Source organism: Podarcis erhardii (genome assembly GCF_964252035.2).
Source record: "Podarcis erhardii genome assembly, chromosome: 17".
NCBI classification, from domain to species: Eukaryota; Metazoa; Chordata; class Lepidosauria; order Squamata; family Lacertidae; genus Podarcis; species Podarcis erhardii.
This window is the reverse complement of record NC_138515.1, coordinates 29,275,825-29,303,092: the sequence shown is the minus strand read 5'-3', so window position 1 is coordinate 29,303,092 and position 27,268 is coordinate 29,275,825. Positions and strand designations below refer to the sequence as shown.

At 44.1% G+C, this 27,268-nt stretch overlaps 1 protein-coding gene across 1 annotated transcript in view; it reads right to left on the bottom strand.

Moving 5' to 3' along the window:
* ELP1 (elongator acetyltransferase complex subunit 1) overlaps positions 1-27,268 on the bottom strand; it is a 45,952-nt gene that overhangs the window by 4,730 nt on the left and 13,954 nt on the right. Inside the window, exons 12-33 of the mRNA XM_081844810.1 lie at positions 26,347-26,517; positions 26,080-26,173; positions 23,693-23,863; positions 22,279-22,385; positions 19,942-20,045; positions 19,144-19,197; positions 18,784-18,889; positions 17,465-17,580; positions 16,476-16,549; positions 16,306-16,384; positions 15,700-15,779; positions 14,292-14,441; positions 13,479-13,564; positions 12,960-13,108; positions 11,697-11,820; positions 10,568-10,665; positions 8,734-8,935; positions 5,904-5,965; positions 4,356-4,418; positions 4,171-4,231; positions 2,464-2,577; positions 1,488-1,599 (exon numbers count right to left, since the gene is read on the bottom strand). Coding sequence (XP_081700936.1) covers positions 1,488-1,599; positions 2,464-2,577; positions 4,171-4,231; positions 4,356-4,418; positions 5,904-5,965; positions 8,734-8,935; positions 10,568-10,665; positions 11,697-11,820; positions 12,960-13,108; positions 13,479-13,564; positions 14,292-14,441; positions 15,700-15,779; positions 16,306-16,384; positions 16,476-16,549; positions 17,465-17,580; positions 18,784-18,889; positions 19,144-19,197; positions 19,942-20,045; positions 22,279-22,385; positions 23,693-23,863; positions 26,080-26,173; positions 26,347-26,517 — 2,377 coding nt within the window. The remainder of the gene's footprint in view (positions 1-1,487; positions 1,600-2,463; positions 2,578-4,170; positions 4,232-4,355; positions 4,419-5,903; positions 5,966-8,733; positions 8,936-10,567; positions 10,666-11,696; positions 11,821-12,959; positions 13,109-13,478; positions 13,565-14,291; positions 14,442-15,699; positions 15,780-16,305; positions 16,385-16,475; positions 16,550-17,464; positions 17,581-18,783; positions 18,890-19,143; positions 19,198-19,941; positions 20,046-22,278; positions 22,386-23,692; positions 23,864-26,079; positions 26,174-26,346; positions 26,518-27,268) is intronic.

The following is a 27,268-nucleotide window of genomic DNA, read 5'->3' as shown; positions in this document are numbered from 1 at the left end:
TTGAGGAGAGCTTGGTTTTGTTGTCAATGCCTCCACATGTACTGTGGAAAGTTAGCATTTTAGGAAGAAGCTAGAACCTGTGGTCTGGCTGTGCTAGTTTTTTATGTGAAAGGATACTGGTTTTAGGAATAGGGGGGCAAGAAGAAGTATTCCATCATGTGCGCCTACAGGCAGGCTGAAATGGTATAGCCTCAAGCAGAGTTTCCCAAACTTTGGTCTCCAGCTACCAAATTCCCATCATCCCTGTCCACTGGTCCTAATAGCTAGGGATGATAGGAGTTGTAGTCCAAAAACAGCTGGAGACTCAATTTTGGGAAACCCTGGACAAGACGGTTTTACTATTTAAGTGAGAACTAGCTTTTAGTTTCAACCTCTTGTTTCAACCTATCCCTCTATTTTCCCACCACCACTGAAGATTCAATGTCTGGGGTAAAAAGAAAGGCAGGATCATTGAAATCTGTGCAAGAGAGAGCAATGACGACCCACCCATCTTATGTATTTATATGGGGCTACCTTTGAAGGTGACCCGGAAACTACAACTAATCCAGAATGCGGCAGCTAGACTGGTGACTGGGAGCAGCCGCCGAGACCACATAGCACCGGTCTTGAAAGACCTACATTGGCTCCCAGTATGTTTCCGAGCAAAATTCAAAGTGTTGGTGCTGACCTTTAAAGCCCTAAACGGCCTCGGTCCAGTATATCTGAAGGAGCGTCTCCACCCCCATCGTTCTACCCGGATGCTGAGGTCCAGCTCTGAGGGCCTTCTGGTGGTTCCCTCACTGCGAGAAGCCAAGTTACAGGGAACCAGGCAGAGGGCCTTCTCGGTAGTGGCACCCACCCTGTGGAACGCCCTCCCACCAGATGTCAAAGAGAACAACAACTACCAGACTTTTAGAAGACACCTAAAAGCAACCCTATTTAGGGAAGCTTTTAATGTTTGATGCATTACTGCATTTTAATATTTTGTTGGAAGCTGCCCAGAGTGGCTGGGGAAGCCCAGCCAGATGGACGGGGTAGAAATAATAAATTATTATTATTGCTGTTGTTATTATTATTAGGGCACCACAGGTCTGCAAGTGGGGAGCATGTGTTTAACCATACAACCCAAGTAAATAGTCAGACTGAGTTAATTATAAACTCAGTACCACCTAACAGCAATACTTTCACACTTACAGAGTGCGTGTGCTTGGTTGTTATCAGCACAACACATAAAACGCGAAGAGAGATGTAACATTGAAATTACACATATACTTCTGAAAACAATGTTCCTTACAGGTGAAATTAGGCAACCGTTCAGGTTAAAATGTTGCATGGATGAAGCAATTACTTTTTGGTCTGCTTGGTGATCAAAGCCCTAATGCAGATGATCAAATAAATGGGATCTGCAAAAGAGAACCAGGCACAACCTCCATTTGTGCAAACATAATTCCAAACCTTCCCACTTGAACCAGGCCATTGAAAAGCTGATGTGAGGGCAAAGTACATACGCAGATATTCTCGAGTTACTGTGAGTGTATTTGGAACTGGCGTTGCTAGCTGTCACCATGCTGCTGGCATCAGAAAAGAGATCCGATTCTGGGCAGTTTGGCAATTCGAGATCTGCAAAAGTCAGTCACTTGGATCAGGAGGAGAAGGAACAAAACATCCCCCATACCACCTCCTAAATCCTCGCCACAACAGTATTTCTATGACACCTGGCAATCTCTGACGGGCCTTTTTCTCCAAAACAATTCTGCCAGACAGCTAGTTATTGCTGTTCCATCTCACAAAGGGAAGCCCAAAAGCAGGGAGAGAGTGACTTTGCAAAGTCGCTCCAGAAGTGAGCCATGATTTGAACCTGGGACGAAATTGATTTGATATAATCATAGACCTGCAATTCAAACTTTGGCCTCCATGGTGCTAGTCCATAAGAACATACACTGACTCCTTGCTGCTATAAGGCTTATCCAGTTCAGCCTCCTCTTCCCAACAATGACCACCCATAAGCCTCTGGGAAGCTGCTGAAAAAGAAGAGGAGTTTGGATTTGGTATCCCACTCTATCACTATTGGAAGGGGTCTCAAAGCGGCTAACATTCTCCTTTCCCTTCCTCCCCCACAACAAACACTCTGTGAGGTGAGTGGGGCTGAGAGACTTCAGAGAAGTGTGACTAGCCCAAGGCCACCCAGCAGCTGCATGTGGAGGAGCAGGGAAGCAAACCTGGTTCACCAGATTACGAGTCTACCGCTCTTAACCACTACACCACACTGACTCCCTATGAACATGGCATAGAGGCAACAGCGACCCTCTCCACCCAGTTGTTTATTCCTAGCACCAGGCATTCAGGAGATAATATTGCCTGTGAACCTGGAGGCAGCATGAGTAGTAGCCATTGATAGCTTTATCTGACATGACTAGGTCTATCTCAAAACCCAGCTTGAGCCCAGGAGCTAATCTGTGACAGGAACACAAGACCACTGCATACCCAGCATCTCATTCCGGGCTTGCTGCTTCAGCTCTCTGACCACAGAAAGGCGCTTCTGATGGCAAGAAAATGCTGCTTTCTGAGTCTCCAGGAACGCCAAATGATTTTTCTGAACTATTGAGGGCGACAACAGGGGAAGAAGCATTTTGCAGTAAAACTGACGCAGGCACATTAAAAACTTTGTCTAAGCAAGGAAAAACCCCATACAGTGGTGCCTTGCAAGACGAAAAGAATCCGTTCCGCGAGTCTCTTCGTCTTGCGTTTTTTTCGTCTTGCGAAGCAAGCCCATTAGCGGCTTAGCGGATAAGCTGATAAGCGGCTTAGTGGATCAGCTGATAAGCGGCTTAGCGGATCAGCTGATAAGCAGCTTAGTGGCTTAGAAAAAGGGGGGAGGGGAAAAAAACCCGCAGGAACTCCCAAGACATTTTCGTCTTGCGACGCAAGCCCATAGGAAATTCGTTTTGCGAAGCACCTCCAAAACGGAAAACCCTTTCGTCTAGCGGGTTTTCCGTCTTGCGAGGCGTTCGTCTTGCGGGGCACCACTGTATCAAGGAGACAGCGCTGTACAATCTTAAGGCAGGTTGTCAAGGTGAATCTTCCCAGGTGTACGCACCTTATCCTGGCACCCAGAAAGCTAGCGTATCAATACAATCATGGTCTTTTTTTTTTTTTTTTTTACATTTATTCATTGCTTTTCAGAAAGGTGTCTCTCAAAGTGGCTTACACAAACCCATAAAATGCAAATCATTTGAGAACCAAATACACTGAAAAAACAAGGGAATAGGCGGACCAGCAGATGAAGCTACTTGGACTATGCAGAGATGGTGAGATTGGCTGGGAAAATCAGAAACCAGGAGGATCAAAACTTCAATAGAGAATGGGACAAATATCAATTATATTTAAAAGAACACAGTAAACACTTTGGCAGGCTTTGAATAACTCTTGCAACGTTACAAAGGCTTTGGATATATTGGAGGACTAAAATGCGGATGAACTATAATATGCAGTTGATTAAGATATTTAAAGGCCCTCTACAGAGGTCATGCGGTGTGAAGAAACACAAAGTAACCAAGGAAGGGTTTAGGGGGAAGTCGACTCTTTAAATATTTGGAAATGGATATATATTGTTATTGTATAAGTTTGTTATTTTTGGAAAATTAATAAAATTTTATATATATAAAAAAGATATTCAAAGGACCCAGGGTGGGGAGGAGGGAAGTTCCAAGATTCGGAAGAATCTTGTTTTATTTTTTAAAAAAATGTTTTTAAATGTTAATTGTGTGATCTATTTTGTAAAACCAATAAAAACTATTGCTAAAAAAAGAAAAGAAAAAACAAGGGGGGAAATTACCTAAAAGTGCTTGTCTAACATTAAAAAGGCTGAATCCTACCCAACCCCACTAAAAGAGAAGGCAGAATTTCATCTTGAAACAGTTCTCTAGTCTAGTCATCTCTGATGGACTAGCTTTCCATGCACAGGAAGGTTTGCTTTGCACAAAGGAAACATTTGAACACACAATTTCCCACCTGCAGTCTGAAGTTGCTTCTGCATACCAAGACAACATTTATCAATATCCTTGCACAAGTGCTGATCTCGGACCAGTAGAGTCCCACACCCCAGTATCCCTGTCTTCCTAGAACATCGGGAATCCCAGCAGCCCTGCACTTCTGAGAGCATTCCAGCAAACATGAAGTGGTAAGTTTTACCTTCCAGCAGAGATGGTCTGAAGTTGGTCTCCAGAATGTCAGTCCTGTTATATTTGTAAATCTGGGAGACAGAGGAAAAAGAGAAGGGACATAAAAGCCCACATCAAGGTTGTTCTTGAGTGACAAACACAAATTCGTTCAACAGGCAGGTAGCGAAAATGGGTTCATGTTTTGAAGGATCTCACCAGTCTTAGGGCTTCATCCCAAGTGGTCCCTTCCAGGAGAAGAAGGATGGCCTCTTCATAATCCTGGAAAAAGGGAAGCAAAGCATTTTCTGCCTTCTATTTTTATGTTTATTTGTCGCTTTACACATGCCTCAAAGCGATTTACAGAAAACAGGAAATTATGTTCACATGTGGTGAGGGTGTAAATATGTACATTTTTATTATTTTTTTTTGCAAAGTGTGTTTAAGGAGACAACAGAAATCACTGGGTTAAAGCTGACCAAAAGTCCAAAGGTAGCATTATTATCAATTTACGATGGAGTGGAAGGTTCGCAGACTATGAAGGACTTGCTCACAAATTTATTGACAGCTGCACACATTATGATAGCTAGGAAGTAGAAGGGGCAAGCAGAATATAAAATGGAAGAATGGTATAAAGAGGTGTGGGATATAGCTAAGAATGATAAATTAACACGTGCCATTAAGGTAAGACGGGGAATATGCAGGAGAAATGATTCTGAGGAGATATGGAGGGTGTTTGCAGAATTTTGACTGTTAAAACGGAGAGGGGTCAAATCATTGCAAGAGGTGTTGAAATTTTGGGAGGTTGGATAGTTACAATGAAATGGTCTCGAGGGTGGAATGCACATTTTTATTCTTATTCGTTTATGATTATTACTTTGTCAAAAACAATTTTAAAGCAATTTACAGATAGTGGTAAAATAAGAGAGCATATAAAAAGCAAAAAAAAAAAAAAAAAAGCAAAGTGATTAATAAACTTAAGAATTATGATGACGTGCACAACAGTCAGGGCTTTACAAACAAAATCCTAGAGGGAAAGTATAACAAACTACAGAATATAATTACACTGGAAGGTAAATGGGAGTACTGAACATTTCTCACACACATTGATTTTAATTTGCCGGGGGCAGGATCTAGCTCACTGGTTGTTAGTTGGCCAATTATTGCACTATGTATTTCATTTATATCCCGCCTACCCTCCAAGAAGCTGAAGATGGCACACATCATTCCCGCCCCCTCTATTATCCTCAAAACAACCCTGTAAGGTAGGTTTGTCTGAGATGCAGGGACTATCCTGAGGTAAACCAGGGAGCTTTGTGGCTATGTGGGGATTCAAACCCCTGTTTCCCAGGTCCTAGTCTGACACCCTGACCACTGTACCATAATGGCTGTCTTTAGAACCCAGGCCAGACAGCACAAAGAGACACAGGGGTAGTAACCTGGGAATCTGAGCAACAAGCAGCAGGGGTGGAAGAAGAGAAATTATTATTATTATCAAATTTGTATACAGTGGTACCTCGGGTTAAGTACTTAATTCGTTCCGGAGGTCTGTCCTTGACCTGAAAATGTTCTTAACCTGAAGCACCACTTTAGCTAATGGGGCCTCCTGCTGCTGCTGCCGTGCCGCCGGAGCACGATTTCTGTTCTCCTCCTGAAGCAAAGATCTTAACCTGAAGCACGATTTCTGGGTTAGCGGAGTGTGTAACCTGAAGCGTATGCAACCTGAGGTACCACCGTACTGCCCTTCATCTGAAATTTAGGCTATACCTTGGCATATTGTTCCAGGAGTATTGCTGCATCTGCATACTTTCTTTTTTCAGCAAATTTCCCTGAAAGAAAGAAGAGAATTTAATTTAATTTTTTTTTGGGGGGGGGGAGAGAAGAAAAAAGAAACACTTCTTTGTAAAATAAACCCTGCCTGTGGTTATTGCTTTAATATATTGCGGCTTCTGATTTCCTCCTTGTATGTGATCCCCGTTAATTAAAGACGCCAGTCCTTAAATTAGATCGAGTCAGCAGCAGCAGCAGCAGCAGGGGATTCCATTCATTCATATTGCCTGGTTAAATGATATAAACAACAGCATCCTGATACGAAGTGTAACTGGCATATAAATTTCTGCACCATAGCAACCCCACTCTTTGTACAGACTTATGCAAGTCAAAACTGCCGCACGGATTGAATCTGCATTAATGAATACTTGGTCTCACTATTTGGGCTTCAAGGAATTCAGCAGTGTGTGTGTAGGGGGGAGGTTTGGCAAAAACTGAGAATGGCAAAGAAGGGAAGGGAAGCAGATAACATGGGAGGAAAGTTGGCTGTGCAGGGCATTTGAAATGCTGTACTATTTCCAACTTCCGGGTTGTTTAGTCGTTTAGTCGTGTCCGACTCTTCGTGACCCCATGGACCAGAGCACACCAGGCACTTCTGTCTTCCACTGCCTCCAGCAGTTTGGTCAAACTCATGCTGGTAGCTTCGAGAACACTATCCAACCATCTCGTCCTCTGTCATCCCCTTCTCCTTGCGCCCTCCATCTTTCCCAACATCAGGGTCTTTTCCAGGGAGTCTCCTCTTCTCATGAGGTGGCCAAAGTCTTGGAGCCTCAGCTTCAGGATCTGTCCTTCCAGTGAGCACTCAGGGCTGATTTCCTGAAGAATGGAGAGGTTTGATCTTCTTGCAGTCCATGGGACTCTCAAGAGTCTCCTCCAGCACCATATTTCAAAAGCATCAATTCTTCGGCGGTCAACCTTCTTTATGGTCCAGCTCTCACTTCCATACATCTCTACTGGGAAAACCAAAGCTGTAGCTATATGGACCTTTGTCGGCAAGGTGATGTCTCTGCTTTTTAAGATCCTGTCTTTCTTGATCTAACTTCAGGGTGCTCTGTCTCAAAACTCCTTTTGGTTTCCAAGGGCTTCTTCTGTGATCTTCTGTCAGGATTAAATTCTGGGTAAGACTGAGAATGGCCCTCAGGCTATCATGCTCCCAACTCTCCCTTAAGAGAAAGTAGAAAACAAACCAGGAAATCCAATATTCTGTGGAGGGAAGGAGGGCACCCAGGCCTGAGGCCTCCTTCCCATCTCTTCCCAACTAGAAGCTCGGGCAGAATGCATAATCTGAACAGGCCTTGAGCGTACAAGAGACACAGGCCAGGTGCCATGTTATGGATCTAACCTGCAGCCGGGACGTAGGGTTGCTATATTTTGAAGAGCAAAAAAGTGGATGCTATGACAACTCTCATTTTAAATACCCCAACTATATGTAGGCTATAGAAGCTGTGATATATTGCTCAGGGGGGCAGGTGAAGAGAAGAGGAAAGCAAGTCTTCTCACACACACACACACACACACACACACACACAAACACACACACACACACACACACACACACACACAAACACACACACACACACACACAAACACAAACACACACACAAACACACACACACACACACACACTTTCCACAAAAAATAAAAATAAAATCATTGCATTAAAAAACACACATAAGCTAAAACATTTAAAACAACTATATAAACAATCGATTTTAAATCCACATTATAGGATTACTTGAATCCCTCAATTTTCCTCCACTCCATCCCCTGGTTCCTTTGTATTATCTTCATTAACGAATGTCAATAAAATATTCATCTCTAATGACCTCCAAGTTTACACATTATATATAACATTACAAGTGGGGGTTTTTTAAATAAAAAAATCCTGCTAATATATTAACTTGCATACATTGCTTCTGTAAATACGCAATAAACATTTCCCATTGTTTTTTATATTTGTTGTCATCTTGATTTCTAAGTTTCCCAGTTAATTTAGCCATTTCCATGTACTCCATTAACTTAATTTGCCAATCTTCCTTTGTGGGAAAGCAAGACTTCAACCACCAGTTATGTCAATGTCTCATCCAAAAAGTACAGTGGTACCTTGGTTCTCAAACACCTTGGTATTCAAACAGCTTGCAACCCAAACACTGCAAACCCGGAAGTAAGTGTTCCGGTTTGCAAACGTTTTTCGGAAGCCAAATGTGCTCCGTTTTGAGTGTTAAGCTTCCGTTTTGAGTGCCACATTTCTGTTTTGAGTGTTATGCTGATGATTTGAGTGCCACACTTCCATTTTGAGTGTTACACTTAGGTTTGTTTGTTTTTGCTATTTATTTAGCATTTTTGTTTTTGCGGCTCTTTTTTGTTTATTTTTGTGACTGCGTGGAAGCCACTTCAGCTACTGAATTGATTGATTGTGTGACTGCAGTACATTGTTTATTGCCTTCATTTTATGGGCCAATGATCTCATTAGATAGAAAAATTCATGTTAAATTGCTGTTTTAGGAATGGATTAATCCATTTTGCGTTACTTTCTATGGGAAAGCCTTGGCTTTGGGATGCTTTGGTATTGGAACGGACTTCCGGAACGGATTAAGTTTGAGAACCAAGGTACCACTGTATAGCCAGAGACATTTTGGCAACTTGAAAAAATCCACCTGGAGAGAAATTTTACTGCTGAGGAGAAGGACGTGTCCTGGAAAAAGAGGACAGGTGGCAACCCTGGAGCAGCACAAAGGAGAGGCCGCATGCATTTCAGAATGCTCACCTGCCATGCTCCTCGCCAGATTGGCCAGCTTGTCTTCGGTGTAACAAAGCTCGCCGGCTGCTGTCAGGGCCAGCTGCCAATTACCGCTGATCAAAAAGGCATCCAGCGCTCTCTCAAATGCACCGCAGCGGAAGAAGATTAGCCCCGCTTGCTCAGGGAGATGCTTCTGGATCAAGTGTTCTCCATAAGCATAGCTAACAGTCTGCAAGGCAGAAATGTAAAGAAATTGGAGTTGGGGAAGGGATGGCTACTTTGCACTGGCAGTTCCGTCACTGCGAGAAGTGAGGTTACAGGGAACCAGGCAGAGGGCCTTCTCGGTAGTGGCGCCTGCCCTGTGGAACACCCTCCCATCAGATGACAAGGAGATAAACAACTTTTTGACTTTTAGAAGACATCTGAAGGCAGTCCTCTTTAGGGAAGTTTGTAATGTTTGGTGTTTTATCGCTTTTTTATTATTAATATTCTATGGGAGCCGCCCAGGGTGGATGGGGAAACCCAGCCAGATGGGAGGGGAATAAATAATAAATTATTATTATCATTTATTATTATTATTATTCACTGACTTGAGGAGCGCTGGACAAAACAGGTTAAATATCATAGTATGGCCCACGCAAATCTGAGGGTAATAAGGTGGGTGGCTCAGAAAGAGAAATTGTTGTTTGGTTCCCTCTCATCTACTATTTTTCTAAATCTTTACCATAACTCTCCTAGCTCCAATCACCCATGTCTCCTTCTGGGGAGACTCAAGAAGACAGACTAAGAGACCTTATGTTCTCAGTGATTTCATTTCTACCTGCTAATTCTATCATGTGATACTTCTTTAGGATTTGTAATGAAACATGATGCTTACAGTACTCCATTTTGTTGTTTCCTGTTTGTTTGTTTGTTTTTTGTACATGTTCTTTAAGCCAATGAAACAGAATTACAAAAAACACACACACAGAGACTCTTGACTAAATGTTGAACCTTGTGCATAACAGGCTATGATGGTGTGCGCAACTGTTATTTTACTTCTTGTTTTAGAAATAAAACTTTATAAAACCATGAAGGAGAAGCCACTGAGTTAACTGATATGCAGGAAGAGCTGTTCACACTACAGGAAAAAGGGACTTGGCTTTTAAATTGATGAAGTGGTTTGGAGTAAGTTATTGGCCAACGTCTAGCCTGCAACCTGCCTTTTATCACTGCAGTAGAGCAGCCTGTTCTCACAAGTAATAAAGTACAGTGGTGCCTCGCAAGACGAAATTAATCCGTTCCGTGAGGCTCTTCGTCTAGCGGTTTTTTCATCTTGCGAAGCAAGCCCATTGACAGCTTAGCGGATTAGCGCTATTAGCGGCTTTTAGCGGATCAGCTGATAAGCGGCTTAGCGGCTTAGGAAAAGGGGGGGGAAAGGGAAAAAACCCCGCAGGAACTCGCAAGACATTTTCGTCTTGCAAAGCAAGCCCATAGGGAAATCCGTTTTGCGAAGCGCCTCCAAAACGGAAAACCCTTTCATCTAGCGGGTTTTCCGTTTTGCGAGGTGTTCGTCTTGCGGGGCACCACTGTAGTACAGTGGTACCTCGGGTTACATACGCTTCAGGTTACATACGCTTCAGGTTACAGAGTCCGCTAACCCAGAAATAGTACCTTGGGTTAAGAACTTTGCTTCAGGATGAGAATAGAAATTGTGCTCGTGCGGGGCAGCGGCAGGGGGAGGCCCCATTAGTTAAAGTGGTGCTTCAGGTTAAGAACAGTTTCAGGTTAAGAATGGACCTCCAGTACGAATTAGGTACTTAACCCGAGGTACCACTGTACTAAGAAAAAGGTACAACAATGGGGAAAGTATTTCACACACCTTGTACTCCTGGGTGTCTGGCAGGTATAGCTTCAAGGCTTCATTAAATAAGTTCTGATCCACCACCAAGTTCAGGAACTCTGAAAAATGCTCTGGCCCTGAAGGGGAAGCAAAATACACTTTCTTGGGAAGAAAGCATAACTACAGAAGCCAATCTGGGCTGACTAGAGTGGGGTTTGGCTAGGCAAGTCCTAGTGTGAAAGCAAAACTTTTGAGCTACCTGAGGACAAACATAAAAATCTTAGTTGGAGAGAGAGGAGTGGTGTGCTGGACCCGGGGGAAAGGTACCGCGAGCGTAGTCTGAGTCCACACGAAGAGGGGCGAGGTCCGAGGCGGAGAGCCGGGCGGGGAACAGGAACGCTGGAACAGGAGGCCGAGCAGGGTACAGGAACACCGGATGGTCAGGAACAGGAGGCCGAGCAGGGATCAGGAACACAGGAAGGTCCAAAGCCAACAACGACGTTGCTCCCGCAACCTGGGACCGGGCTGACTGGGCTTTTATCCTCTTCTAAGGCCAGGGGCGGTCCCGGCCCCCAGGAGCCCCGCCTCCTCTGGCCTTAAGGCGAGCACTCCTCCTGGGAGCAACCAGTTCCCTTCGCCTCTCTGCCCTAAGCCTCTGCAGATCAGGAGAGGCCGAAGGGTTACTGGGCCCTGGAGGAGGCTCACCTGTAGCCACTGAGTCCTCAAGCCCCTCTGGGGCCAGAAGGGTTTCACCTGGGGCCAGCTCCTGGTGCTCTGCCACAGGTGCAGGCTCTTCAGCATCTAGGCCTTGCCCCAGTTCAGCCGGCCCTGGAGGCGGGGACTCCTGTGCAGGCTGGGATTCCTCTGGTTCATCCTCTGAATCGGAATCCCAGGCCATCACAAGTGGGGAGCAAGTTATAGCCCCAGTTATTCCAAAAGGAAAAAAATTAAATATAGATACGTAGGCTCAGATCTATGGTCTATTTAGCCCAGCATTCAGTCTCTTGAGGGTGGACAGGAAGAAAAAATCCTGAAAATGTTGGCTGCATTCAGATAATCAGTTTATGAAGCCACTATTGTTGGGTAATCAGCTATAGTTACCAGAAAATATAAGATGCGGCAAAAAGAATCTTCGCCCCCCAAGAAACCACACAGCCAGGGTACCTACCACATTTGCTGAGATGATGAAGAGCCTTTGAATACCTCTTCAAATATTTATCTATAGAGTATCTCTGGTAATTGTTTTCCATTTTCTTAAGTTTGTTTAAGAATGGGAGATATTCCTTAGGATCCTGCCAAAAAAAGAGGGTATTAAAAAATAATTATTTTTGAAAGGCATGAGCTTCAGTTGCCTAGTTGTCAAAGGAACGGCAGCTTGAACAGTCTCCCCACAAAATGCAGTCTAGATCTGAGCAGAAACTAATTGCCTTGTTGTTGTGTCAAAGGACACATTCTATTTTCAGAAAATTTGTGTTCTTGTTGTAAACTCATTCACTTTTTCTAATGAATATGTTGTCTCCTTTTTTTTCTTCCTTCCCTTCTTTTTTTTTGGGGGGGGTTGGGGGCTCTCACTTTTCTCGGCCTCTTTTGTCCCCACTGTCATTTTATTCAATTCATTGAGAAGACGCAGGTGGTTTTGTTCATGTCATGACTCAACTTCTGACAAAGGAACATCATGAACACTCTCCAAAGACACCCCACTTGGGTCACCACAGACCAGCCTTAGATGTTGCCGGACTCTAGTTCCCAGCAGCCCCTGCCAGCATGGCCAATTGTTGGGGATGATGGGAGTTGCAGTCCAACAATATCTGGAGGGCACCAGGCTGGGGAGAGATTGCCACAGACAATTTAAACAGCAGCGTGGGAAAATGAGGCAAAGGATAATGAAGGCAAAGAAGAACTGGCACTAAGAAACAGGTGTGATCTGTAGGAACTGCACAGAATGGACAACCCTGTATGCTTACGGCTGTGTATACACTGTACCTTTTAAAGCCCATTTCCTCCCTCAAACAATTCTGGGCACTGTAGTTTCTTAAGCGCTGCTGGGACTTGTAATTCTTTGATGGGTAAATTACAGTGCCCAGAATTCTTTGATGAAAGGAATGCGCTCCGGTCGTACTTTAAAAGGTTTAGTGTGCATACAGCCATTGACAGCGGAGGAGCTTGGGTAGCAGAAGCAATTCTTGGGAGTGTATTTTGCAGTTATATACCACTTTTTTCTCCAACAACTTAGGCTGAGAGGCAGTGACTGGGAATTCGAATCTGGGTCTCCCAGGTCTTAGGTCCAGTGCTCTTATCATACACCACACTGGCTCTCCCCTTGAGAGAGCATTTTGATAAAGCAGTGATTTTTTAAATTTTATTTTATTTTTGTTCCAACATCTAGGACAGGGCAGTAGATAGGCTATGGGAAAACAAAACACAAAATTACCTTCTGAGACTTCTCAGCAACCATGATGACTAAATTGAAATCGTATGTCCCCAGAGAATGATCGTACAACTCATTGACATCTACCAAGTACAGCAGGTATTTGAGAGCTTCTTCTGCACTCACAGATCCAGCAGTTATTGAAGGTTGCTCTGCAGTTTAAAATTATTATTATTATTAAAAAGACTTTCAAAAGGCGACTGCTGAATCAGATGATGTCTAAAGAAGATGTTGCACAGAAACATATGGACTTGTTTAACAAGCAAGCACTATCAGCACAGATTAATTGCATGAGAAACTGAGCTTTACTGTACAATAAGCAAGTTTCTTGCCGTCATTGTTCCTTAAAAAAAAATCTTGGAAACATGAGTCCAGCATTTGGTGAAACTCCAAAGGAGTGAGTCATGAGCCCAAACACCCCCTGCTAAATGCAGATACTGCTGACAACCTTTACAAGACCCCACCTCCACCAGTTTTAAGCCCCATAACATGTGTCCAATCAATTCAACCCTAATAATGTACCTCGAAGTTGACGAATTCTCTGCAGAGCTGTTTCCAGTTCTGGGGGGCTCTTTTTCACATGAGAGGTCAGTATGGACAAACAGTATCTAAAGAGGACAGGGGGGAAAGATGGGTGTTAAAACCTCTGGACTTTAGGTAGTTGTTCATTTCTCCCATTTTGCTTAAAAGTGCAAGAGAAGATATTTAGATGCCTAGCTCCTTTCTTCAGCTCCTATAACACCCCACACCCCTTTTTAGCAAAGAAGCTGTTTTTAAAGGGATAGAGAGGAAGTCTGGGTTGAAAATTATTTCACCAACTCCCTGGCCCTTCTGTCCAAGAGACTGAAGTAAATTGGAATGAAAAGAGCAAATGGAAAGAGCCAATTCTGCTCCTCTTACTGGCACCATAAGGAGTCACAGTTTCTAGACCAGGGTTTCCCTAACTTGGGTCTCCAGCTGTTTTTGAACTACAATTCCCATCATCCCTGGCCACTGGGATGATGGGAGTTGTAGTCCAACAACAGCTGGAGACCCAAGTTTGGGAAACCCTGCTCTAGACCCTGAGAAAGGAGAGAGGAAACACTCACCACTCCTTAAGTCGGAAGCTGCATTCCCTCCTCTTCCCACATACCCTGAACCCCAAGCTCTGAGGATTTTTGGTGGATGCGGGGGGAAATAAATTTCCTCCTTCCTCACAACTCTGGTGATCTGGTAGTCCTGTTATTAAGAGTCAAGCTCCTTCCTTTCTGTATAGACCCAGCACTCCTATCAGAGTTCTATCAGGGTTCTATGGCTTCTATATACAGAGGTATTCTAGAATGATATGTTGAATACTTGGTAGTACTGATGTTCTCCATGGCTGTTCTCATTGCATCACAGATGAGGTTAACCTTTTTCCCATCAGAATTGTGAAGCTCACAGACATTGGTAGACTCTAGAGGTGGGTACATAGGTGGGTACATAGTCTTTGTGTAGTCTTCTTCTCTAGGAAGGAGCACATAAACAAAGAAATTAGGTCTCAGTGCCATCTACGATACCAAAATGTACACAGGATAAACACATCATGCAACAAGACTGACTCAAAAAATTGGCATTTTGGATTTTATTTTTCATACAAATTTCTAGCCCTTAAGTCGGCAAAAATATACCATATTTTTCGCTCTACAAGATGCACCAGACCACAAGACACACCTAGTTTTTGGAGGAGAAAAGCAAGAAAAAAAATATTCTGAATCTCAGAAGCCAGAACAGCAAGAGGGATCGCTGCGCAGTGAAAGCAGCGATCTCTCTTGCTGTTCTGGCTTCTGGGATAGCTGCGCAGCCTGCATTCACTCCATAAGACGCACACACATTTCCCCTTACTTTTTAGGAGGGAAAAAGTGAGTCTTATAGAGCAAAAAATACAGTACTTGAAAATGTGTGGGAATGGCATAATGAAATCTTAGAAACCAGAAGGGTTCAAGTGACTGAGGTTGGAATTTTACTTGCCTTCTCCATACAGGCAAATCAGAATACATTTTGCATAAAATAATGACAATGGTGCAAAAAGAAAAGAAAATATAACAAATTTAATCTGCACAATGTACAGATTGCAAAATTTGCCTTTACTTGATGCAGAATTTGTTTTGCACAGAGTTCTCCCTCTCAGTCAGCTGTCTGATTGTACATGTTTATAGGAGTAGGAACTCCCTCTCAACCAGTCCTCAAAAAATATATGTAAACACATCAAGTTTCATCCAAAATATCCGATTCCTCCACCTTTGTTACCTTAGCCCATATAGACAGACTGAACGCTGAAAGGAAAGTGAAAAGGAAACGAGAGCAATCGAAAGACTTGTAGGACAAGAACTTCCTCAGGAACTAACTGTGTGCTACACCCGAATGCTGCCTTTGCCAACCTGTTGCCCTCCAGATGTTCTGGACCACAACTCCCATGTCATTCAAAACATCTGGGGAGCACTAGGTTGACGAAGGCTGTGCCAATGTGTGCAACAGTGCCCTGCTTTTGAAAAAGCAGAACAGCTTCAAGATGGGGGAAATTAAGAGAAACTTTTTTTCTGCTCCAGGAGAGAAAATACTTTAGAGGGGCAGTTCTGAAATGGAAAAATGAGAGCTGGGGAGAGGGTTAAGCACTCCACTCTCCAGCTGCCCCACACAAAGCCATTTTGCATTCAAATACAGCACCCAGGTATAAGGTGCTGTCAACCTCTTGGTCTTTACACATTAACCAAGCAATACTCACTTCAGCTCTGTGAGGAACAAGTTGATAAAACTCACTGAATCAATTTGTTTTATAAATGTTTCCACATTTTCCAGGAAAACCTGAAACGAAACCAAGTCCTGTTAACTTCACATCAACCTCTTAAATTTGTGGACCAATTATAAATAGGCAGAAGAAACTCAAAGCAAATTTCATGCTGAAATGGCCTTTCACAGCCCATCTAACAAAGCAGTCCAGATGGTTTAGGATGGATAAACCTGGGAAATCCTCACTCAACGTGGGTTGGTATCAGAAATGGCATTTGGAGGAGACCTTATCTAACTTTCCGTGTGCCATGGTGCAGAAATAATATTTCCCGATCTCCTAACTTGAGTCAAGAGATACGGAACACCCCTAGCATTATAGATGGAGAAAGTCTGCTATTGTAACAGAACAACTGTTTTTACACTTGTGGAAATTTAAATTGATAAACTATATGAGTTTTAGATGATTTATCAGTTAATATTTTTTTAACTGGGTGACAGTGCTAACAGCCATCAACTCGCTGCGAGGATTTGTGATGTTCAGGCCCTCTCCCCAAACAGATGCACTCTGAGCAACGCTGACAACAGGTTTGCTCAAACTTGCCTTTGGATTGTGGTCATAAATGAGGTTGAGATTGATTCGCAGCTTCCTCATGCATTCAAAGGCTTCTTTAAACTGGAGGCTGGCAGGAACAGGCAGAATGATGGTAAGTCATTCGAAAGAGGAAGACAGATGTCCCAAATTGCTCCCAATGTCCCATCAACTTGACTCACCAGTCCAGCCACTTGCGGACTTGGGCCAAAACAAGGGCACGGTGATGAACGGTTTCCAAGTTTCCTCTCGGCATCTGCAGAAAAATCCCAACATAAATTTGCCGTCCTTGCTGCTAACACCACAATTGCTTATTGCCAATAGCAGAGGGAGGAGTCATGAACAGCCCCCCTTCCCTTTCGCAGCCACTTGGCACAGCCTTCAGTAATCGAATAAATGGATTTTGCAAAAGTGGACATATTCAAGGAAAGCTTGGTGAAAAATATATATATTTTTAGCAAGTGTCTAAATAGCTGGAGCTATGGGGACATTAAAAAACAAGTGCAAAATGTCTGCCCCATATTTTTATTTCTATAAAGGTAAAAGCAAAGGACCCCTGGATGGTTAACTCCAGTCAAATACGATTATTGGGTTGCAGTGCTCATCTCGCTTTCAGGCCGAGGGAGCCAGCATTTGTCTACAGACAGCTTTCTGGGTTATGTGGCCAGTATGACTAAACTGCTTCTGGAGCAACAGGACACCATGATGGAAACCAGAGAGCATGGAAATGCCGTTTACTTTCCCGCCGCAGTGGTACCTATTTATCTACTTGCACTGGCGTGCTTTCGAACTGCTAGGTGGGCAGGAGCTGGGAAAGAGCAACGGGAGCTCACCCCGTCACGGGGATTCGAACTGCCGACCTTATGATCGGCAAGCCCGAGGCTCAGTGGTTTAACCCACAGCGCCACCCGCGTCCCATTTCTATACTGTAATACTAGCACATGAGGGAGAAGGGTGCAGCCTCACTTCTTCCTCAGCAAGCTAGTTCTTTTTATGGGAAATCATTCAAATAATAATCTATCTAACCTGATTTATGAATGAGACACTCCAGCCAAGAGCTACATGGCACAATTATTCCATTTGCGTAGCCCAGTTATTTCTCCTCACCACGACCACCACCATGCAACAAATAAGGTGCTTTGAGCCATAAGCATAGATGGAGAGCACTCACCTGCAAAATGAGCTTTGTATCCTGCGGCACAATTGTGACTATCCGGGATCCTCTTTCAACCTTGCGCAGTGTCTCACTATTGGGGACAGATGCGTTGCCCAAACCTGACTGCAAAGCTGAAGATGCCACAGTCAATATAAAAGCTCAGTCCCAAAGGAAGAACTATTTACATTTTTTGTGAGGAAAAGGTGCCTAATAAAAAGGACACCAGGCATAAACCCCAAGCACAGATATGCCGGGTTTTATCCAATGAAACTGTCCCAATAGTACAAGGATTTCTGCCACTGTGCACATTTGATATAAGTTTGCTGATTGAGAGTGAGTGTGTGTGTTGCGTGTGTGTGTGTGTGTGTGTGTGAGAGAGAGAGAGAGAGAGAGAGAGAGAGAGAGAGAGAGAGAGAGAGAAGGCCTTTACAATGCTAACGGCTTTATAAAGCATGGACAATGCTATGCTCATCCTCTCTGTGCTGCTGTGGCATGGGAAAAGCAAACTCCTATAAAAACATTGGAACATTGGTGGCTATTTTGAAGAATCGAAAGCAAACACCCATCCATAGCAAACACCCACATTGTGTATGCCATCAAATGCCAACAGTGTCCTTCAGCTCTCTATATTGGACAAACAGGCCAAACCTTACGCCAAAGAATAAACGGACACAAATCAGACATCAGGAACCACAAGACAGAGAAACCAGTAGGAGAACACTTCAATCTCCCAGGACATTCTATACAAGATCTCAAAGTAGCTGTACTATTACAAAGGAATTTCAGAAATAGACTGGAAAGAGAAGCTGCTGAATTGCAACTTATTACCAAACTTAAAACCATGGAGAGACCTGGTCTGAACAAAGACATTGGATTCTTATCTCATTATACATGACAAAGCCATTTTTCACCTTCTCACCCCTTGCTTTTTCCTGTAAGACCTAATGCAGTCGTTAAGAGTCGTCAACAGGCTCATCACAGCTATCTGCCAATCACCCAATCCCACCACCCTTCTGAGTAATACTCCTCTCCACCTTCTCACTATATAGAAGGGTCTGGTGACTTCTGTCTCAGTGTATCTGAAGAAGTGTGCATGCACACGAAAGCTCATACCAAGAACTAACTTAGTTGGTCTTTAAGGTGCTACTGGAAGGAATTTTTTTATTTTGTTTTGACTATGGCAGACCAACACGGCTACCTATCTGTAACCCATCCATAGGTGGATGTTACATATTTAAGGGAAGGGCTAGCAGCATATCAAACAAGAGGAAGTCCAAGAAAGGATCAGCTGACCAGGGCACCCTTTTGTTGCTAGCCACGCTGGGGATATTCACCTTTCAGGGATGTGTTCCTCAGCGACAGGCACTGGCAGGTATGAGCATGCGTTGTCAACAGCAGAAACTCATCGTGGATGGCAAAGGATGTGACGTTTGAAGCAACCTGTGGGAAACAGAGAAGAATCTCTGCAGTAGGTCATTATGGGGGACATCATGTTGGGAAGGGCTGAAGTTCAGTGGCAGAGCATATGCTCTCCAGGCAGAAGGTCGCAGGTTCAATGCCTGACATCGCCTGAAACCCAGGAGTGCCATACCGGTCAATGCTGACAGGACTGAGCTACCTGGACCAAGGGACTGACTCAGTACAAGGGAGCAGAGGGGCAACAAAGGAGCAAGAGCTGTAAGAGGAGTTGGTACCTCAACTTCGTTAATAAAAAAGCGGCATCTGTCAGTCAGACCAAAGATGGTTTCCTGAGGAGACAAAAGGCAGAGAACAGCACAGGGTTAGAAAACAAACCTGCCATAGATTGGGTACCTATGAATTCTGTACAGAGAATCAAAACCAGGCGCTGACTGAATCCAAAGCCTGCTAACGGAATAAACAACAAACCAACCATCTAAAATCTAGACTTGTCGAAATCATCTGAATGAAACAAATACGTATAAAATTCAAAATTATTTTGGATAATTTATTCTGCTTCCGCTCATTGTAGGGAAGAACTATGCAGAGACCTGAAACTTCACCCTTACCACTGCCGGAATATTTATTTTATTTGTTTTACACACACACACACACACACACACACACACACACACCATCCTTCATTATTGAATTCAAGGGTGATTTACAAAATATACTGAAACAGCATATTCTAAAACAACAATAACTCAAGTACAAGAATCAAAGTAGAAAAATATAAGCAGCATTACTAAGAGCAAGGTTATTAAAAACAGCAAGTACTTGATGAAAGGAAAACGTCTTTCACAGACACTGCTAGGCATTGTTTTCCAAAGTTTTCCAATGTATTTCTTATCAGCTACTAAGCAGTTTCTTTTTGGTTTCAAATGTGTTTCTTATGAATAAAAAATTCGGTGCCACGCAAGCAAATTTTTATTTTGAAAGTATGGCTCAGAGAAAAAAAGCTTGAGAACCACTGAGTAAGGTCACAACCAAGTACTCAGTGGTCCTAGACTTCACACTTATTGCTAACTTACTTCACCACCAACCACAGCCAGTGCAGTCTGTATACATGGAGAGGGAAACTGGACAGCTGAACCGCTGCTGTTCAGCCAAGGGGTGACAACTGGTGTTTCAGCTCCTGAAGTGGGAGGGAAAAGACACAGCAGGTCTATGTGATAAAGCCAAGACTATTTATTTTACCAAATGCAGGAGGTTCAACATCTTGGAATGTAATGGTTCTAGGGGTTGCTCGTGCATAAGTCGTCGCCACACCTGGCTGGGTTACCTGGGTGAACCCTTTCTGTCCGGACAGCCACTCATCCGTGGCTGCCTCAATCGCTGGCAGAATCCGTCAGTGGGCGTTTCTTGAACTTCTTCCAGCAAAGAAGCTCTTTGACGCCTAGTCTCCGCCTACTCTCTCTGCGCGGAAGTCTTCTGCGCAGGGAGGGTGTGGGCAGCGGAGGACCCCTACTCTCCCCGCTGGTGTCCGGCGAGGAGTCATGGAGCCCCCTCGCCGATTCCCCCATCTGCCCCCCTTCTCCACTGGTGCTATGCTGATTTCCTTCCCCAGAAGATGGGCTGCCTCTCTCCCTCCTGGGACGCTCTCCGGCATCCCTCTGGAGCCCTCCCTCCTCCTTTGGCTCCGATGGCAGTTCCCTGACATGGAATGATGCTGAACAGGCCAAGCTTGCAATCTGGGTGGCATCCCCCACACCACTAGATGAGGGAATGCCCCAGAGCCAAGAACAGTGGGGCTGCCTGAAGAGTGAAGGGAGAAGGTCCTCTAGAAAGGCTGAGCCCAGGAAAACACCATTCAGCTTTACATTCACTCATTCTCACGCTTTCTCTCACCTGGGCTCTGAAAGGTCTGGTGATGTTATAGAAAAGACTTCCCCAAACTGGTGACCTTCCAGGTGTTTTCTGGGCTACAGCTTCCATCATATCCCTGGCCATTGGCCACGCTGATGGGAGGTGTGGTTCAATACATTCGGCTGGCACCAGGTTAAGGAAGGCTATTCTGGAAAGTAGACACCTGCACACAACTGTATGCATCATTCGCGCACCGTGCATGGTTCACCACACCATCCAGCAGATGAAAACATTAAACGCGCTAGAAGCTAGACAAGGCAAAAAGTCAGCTCATGGATTTTTGTGGCTTGCTTATAGGAAAAGGTAAAGGACCCCTGGATGGTTAAGTCCAGTCAAAGGCGACTATGGGGTTGCAGCACTCATCTCGCTTTCAGGCCGAGGGAGGCGGCGTTTGTCCACAGACAGCTTTCCTTTTTTTTATATATATATATATTTTATTTGGGTTTTTAAACATAAATGCAAAAATAAAGAACAGTATAACATATATCATAACATCTTTTCTTAACATCTTTGGACTCCCTCACGCCTCCCGCTCCCATTTACATCGTTGTCAATTCTTGCCAGCAATTTATCATCTTGTTTACACTCTTGTGTCAAATTCATTTAAATATAATCCATGAATTCTCCAATAGGTTTATAATTTTTTCTCAAAAAAAATTGTAAAAAAGTGGTTTAGTCATGTGGCCAGCATGACTAAACCACTTCTGGCACAACGAAGACACAGTGACAGAAGCCAGAGAGCACAGAAATGCCGTTTACCTTCACGCCGCAGCGGTACCTATTTATCTACTTGCACTGGTGTGCTTTCAACTGCTAGGTTGGCAGGAATTGGGACAGAGCAACGGGAGCTCACTCCGTCGTGGGGATTCAAACAGCCAACCTTCTGATCAACAAGCCTAAGAGGCTCAGGGGTTTAGACCACAGCGCCACCTGTGTCCCTGGTTTGGCAAGCACCAGGTCAGGGAAGGCTATTCTAGAAAATAAGACACCTGCACACAACTGAATGCATCATTCGCACACAGTGCATGGTTCACGGCACCCTCTAGGACAGCCTTTCTCAACCTGTGGGTCCCCAGATGTTGTTGAACTAGCTAGCAAGGCCAGAACTCAGGGATGATGAGAGTTGTAGTCCAATAACATCTGGGGACCCACAGGTTGAGAAATGCTGCTCTAGGAGATGAAAACATTAAATGTGCTAGAGGCTAGACAAGGCAAAAAGTCAGCTTATGGATTTTTGTGACATTTGAGTCTATGGAGCTAATTTATATGAAGACAGAACACTGGCCCATCTAGACATGTACTGCCTGCTCTGGTTGGAAGCAGCTGCCCTGCAAAGTCTCAAGCAGGGGTGTTTCCCAGCCATTTGTCCCACAGGTCCTTTTAACTGGAGATGGAGCCTGGGCCACTGTGCGGTCAAAACATGTGCTACAGCCCTTCCCTTCCCATGTCAAGACTTCCAAGACCAGCCAACCGGATAAGAGAATAACAGTGACCATACATACCCCAGAGGTACTTCATTATTTGTCCATCGGAAAGTTGCAGAGCCACAGCTTTGGTCTTTGGGTTGCAACACAGGCTGATGACATCGCCATCCAAAGTCACAGGTGAGCTACGAAAGGTGCACAAAAGGGAGGAAGCTGACTGTGCTATGCTCAACCTGAGACCAGTCATTTTTGCATAAATGACTAAGGGACTAGAAGGGGAATGCAGGTTTCGGAAACCCAAACCACACTCTGAACTGTTCCTTCAAAGTGATCCCTAACAAAGCAATAATCCCCGCCCTCCCCAATAATTTTTATTGGTTTTCATGTAAATACAAGAACAACATGTAACTACAGTAACTGGTCCAGTGGTGAGCAAGGCATTCTGACAGGGCCACATTCCAAATATTATTTAACCAGATTTCAATGGGGATTTCTATCATTTAACTAGCAAAGTCTCCAAAACTCTTATGACAATCCCAGTCTCTAGCCTTCAGCGCCATTTTAACACAGATGGCTAAAATGCATCAAATAATAATAATAATAATAATAATAATAATAATAATAATAATTTATTATTTATACCCCACCCATCTGGCTGGGCTTCCCCAGCCACTCTGGGCGGCTTCCAAAAAAATATTAAAATACTCTAATACATCAAACATTTAAAGCTTCCCTACACAGGGCTGCCTTCAGATGCATCAAAGCTTCAGTGTACAGTGGTAGCTCAGGTTACATACCCTTCAGGTTACAGACTCCGCTAACCCAGAAATAGCACCTCGGGTTAAGAACTTTGCTTCAGGACAGATGAGAACAGAAATTGTGTTCCGGTGGCGCGGTGGCAGCAGGAGGCTCCATTAGCTAAAGTGGTCTTTCGGTTAAGAACAGTTTCAGGTTAAGAACGGACCTCCGGAACGAATTAAGTTCTTAACCTGAGGTACCACTGTACATGTTTGTGGAGCTGGTGTGGCACAGTGGATAAGTGATGGATTTGGATTAGGAGGATCCCAGTTTAGCCACAAACCACAAAGGGTGGCCTTGGGTAAGTGACAATTTTTCTGTCTAACCTATTTGACTAGAATAGAAATATATCAAGAAATATATACCATGGTCAAGAAAGGCAGCAAGCACAATGAACAATCTCACAAGGACTCTTACTCCCAGGGTTTTCTAACACCCACTAACAATGCATATTAACTGGTTGTACGGCTGCAATACTGCTCTTTCTAGGCATCAGAACACAAAGATGGGCAACTGGGAGAACAAGAAAATACACAAGGATTGGCTTTCCACAGTTACTGGGGTTTAAACAGCCAAAGCCTCTGCAGTAGCTGAACCAGCCAGTCAGACCCAAAAGGGCCCTGCCTTAGCATTCCAGAACCATGCAAAGGAATTTCTGAAATTAACACAGCACACATAATACCCTGTTCAATACCAGATATCAATGCTTCCCTCCTCTGCCGACGAGGACAGATTCAGATGGTGAATGGAGGTGTGAGCTGGGAGGCAGCCCTGGCTAGCAGCCAGGAACAGGTCATCTTGCAACCAGGTGACAAGGCGAAGCCACAGTGGATTTTTCCCGTCTCTGTTGTCGCCAAGGTCAAATCTGTGACAGTTTTCAAAAAGAAGATGGAAAAGAAATTGTTTGTGTGCTTCATTAATTAGGAGCGTTAACCACCCCTACCTCTGCACAATTCAAACCCTTTCTAAAATACACCCAGACGACACGGCATAGAGAATGGACAATATAAATCTCAGTATTATTTGGAGGAATCGTCTATTAGCCCGAGGTAACCAGTTCTGGCAAGTCAGAAGGCAAGCAGAGGAAGAGGGCTATCTACGGATTCTGCAAACACTTTTATTGCGTATGTGCATCCCAAGTTAGCTTGGGAGAGCTAAGGGCTGATTCGCGTGTGTATGTTCCATCACATCATCAAAACAGCTCCATCTCCTCACTTCATTTAAAAGGTAAAAGGTAAAGGGACCCCTGACCATTAGGTCCAGTTGTGGCCGACTCTGGGGTTGCAGCGCTCATCTCGCTTTATTGGCCGAGGGAGCCGATGTACAGCTTCCGGGTCATGTGGCCAGCATGACTAAGCCACTTCTGGCGAACCAGAGCAGTGCACGGAAACACCGTTTACCTTCCCGCCGGAGTGGTACCTATTTATCTACTTGCATTTTTTTGTGCTTTCGAACTGCTAGGTTGGCAGGAGCAGGGACTAAGTAATGGGAGCTCACCCTGTGGTGGGAATTTGAACCGCCGACCTTCTGATCGGCAAGTCCTAGGCTCTGTGGTTTAACCCACAGCACCACCCACATCCCTGCAAACATCTCCTCACTTCATTTACCATGCTTTAAAGCTGAATCAGTTTACATGTTTACTTTACCAGCCACCAAGCGTGCAACTAATTGTTTGTTGAGAAATCAAGTGCTGATCTGCTGGTGGGAATCAGGTTTGAGGGCCACTTTTTAATAATTTATAGTATTCAAGTGCACACCTAGGTTGTTTCAACTGGTTTACGATCCTGGATAGTAGACAGACATGAAGCTATAGTTTTTCTGTCTCATACGTTAAAAGGAAACTATAGCTTGTTTGGCCAGGTTCGAAGTACTGAAACAAAGGGAAGAGAAGAATGTTCTCCTAATGCTCGTGATTTATGAAGCTGGGGTTGTTATGGTCAAACTGGCTCATAATGTGAAGAACCAGTGAGTTACCCAAAAAAATAAAAGCAAAGAGCTTGAGGAATAGCTGTATGTGGAATGAGACATTGGGAAGAGGTGAATGCAACCTCCCTGCCTCAGGAGAGCGCAAAATATGGTCTGAAGCTCAACATCAAAAAATTGACGATCATGGCCACTGGGCCCATCACCTCCAGGCAAATAGAAGGGGAAGAAATGGAGGTAGTGAGAGATTTTACTTTCTTGGGCTCCATGATCACTGCAGGTGGTGACAGCAGTCACGAAATTAAAAGACGCCTGCTTCTTGGGAGAAAAGCAATGACAAACCTAGACGGGCATCTTAAAAAGCAGAGACATCACCTTGCCAACAAAAGTCCGTATAGTTAAAGCTATAGTTTTCCCAGTAGTGATGTATGGAAGTGAGAGCTGGACCATAAAGAAGGCTGATCGCTGAAGAATTGATGCTTTTGAATTATGGTGCTGGAGGAGACTCTTGAGAGTCCCATGGACTGCAAGAAGATCAAACCTATCCATTCTGAAGGAAATCAGCCCTGAGTGCTCACTGGAAGGACAGATCGTGAAGCTGAGGCTCCAATACTCTGGCCACCTCATAAGAAGAGAAGACTCCCTGGAAAAGACCCTGATGTTGGGAAAGAGAAGGGGACAACAGAGGACGAGATGGTTGGACAGTGTTCTCAAAGCTACGAACATGAGTTTGACCAAACTGCGGGAGGCAGTGGAAGACAGGAGTGCCTGCCGTGCTCTGGTCCAGGGAGTCACGAAGAGTCGGACACTACTAAATGACTAAACAACAAAAACAAATGGAAACAATACAGAAAGTCAAGGGAAGAGTTACCCTGGCCACCAGAGCTCGCCCAGCCAGTACCCAGTACAGCCGTACCTTGGTTTTCAAACAGCTTACTTCACAAACAACTTGAAACTCGAACACCGCAAACCCGGAAGTAGTTGTTCTGGTTTGCAAACTTTGTCTTGGAAGCCGCACATTGGTTTTCGAACGTTTTGGAAATTGAACGGACTTCCAGAACACATTTTGTTCGAAAACCAAGGTACAACTATAGTTATATGTATTGGTTTCACATTCTTCAGTAACAAATATTCTGCACCCAGTTTAACTCCCGGTACCTGTATGTCTTTTCCAGCCGAGGGACTGCAACTTTGCATCTACTTCCACCAACTGCACCAGTTTTCACTGTGGCGTCTGCGTCTGTCTGGCCATCTGTCAAAAGGCAAAAAAGAGAATAAGCGATGGACTGACTTCAGTATCAGCCTGGGAAGTTTCCTCCGTTCTGTTTTAAATTAAAAGCAGATTGAAAGCCACCATCCCCACCTGGCCTTTTATAATGCAAGGAGCTGAAGCCATGTTTTGGGCAAAGCCACGGGTGTACGTACCCGCTCTATAAATGGAAATCCTGTTGCTAGCATCCAGGACAGCAAGATCCCCACTTCTAGAAGGTTCCATAAGGAAGGCAACTTGATTGACAGAACAGGGGAGCTGGAGCTGATATGTACAAAGAGGTGGAGGGGCCACAGCGTGACGGAAGGCTGTCAACAGGACTTTGTCTTCAAAGAGAAAGAGGAGAGGGGGAAATCGCTTTAATGGGCATCAATGCATAGCGGCAAAGGCCAGACTAAATATACAGACATCATCACAGATTTTTTCATATTAAAATCCAAAACTTCTTAGTGGAGTCTGATCACTTTTCCCAGCGGCCGATCGTTAAGTATAGAGCAATCACATCAGCTAAGGGTATGAACAGGCAGGTCACAGGTTCGAATCCTGCCTCTAATCTGAACTCACCAGGTGGATTTGAATAAGACATTATATTCCTAGAGCCTCAGCCCCTTCTGCTGATCAAAATACCAAGCTATCTTACTGCCCTGTAAGGTAAGTCAATAACAATACTGAACTTCCTTACAGGATTGTTGTAAAGATTACTGAAACACTCTATGACATGTGAAGGGCTTTGAACACAGAGAAAATTCCTTATAAATATTAAGATGTACACTCATCATGCACAGGAGATGAGGAAGACAATTGTCTTTTTACTATCTTTATAGATGTTTTGTCAGTTTCGACTGAGTTTCTCTGGAGGATTTCTAGGTTCTTTCAAAACGGCCTTTCCCTCATGTTAACAAGCCCTTAATCAGGGCTGTGTATACTCCACAGTTAAAATAATTGTTCTGCATCAAGAAAAAACTAAATTTCATGACCTGTTTGTATTATGCAAAATTAAGCGAATTTCTATGTATTTGCCTATTTTGCACCATTTATTCTGCTTCTACTAGCTATAGGGAAAAGCCCTGCACAGGG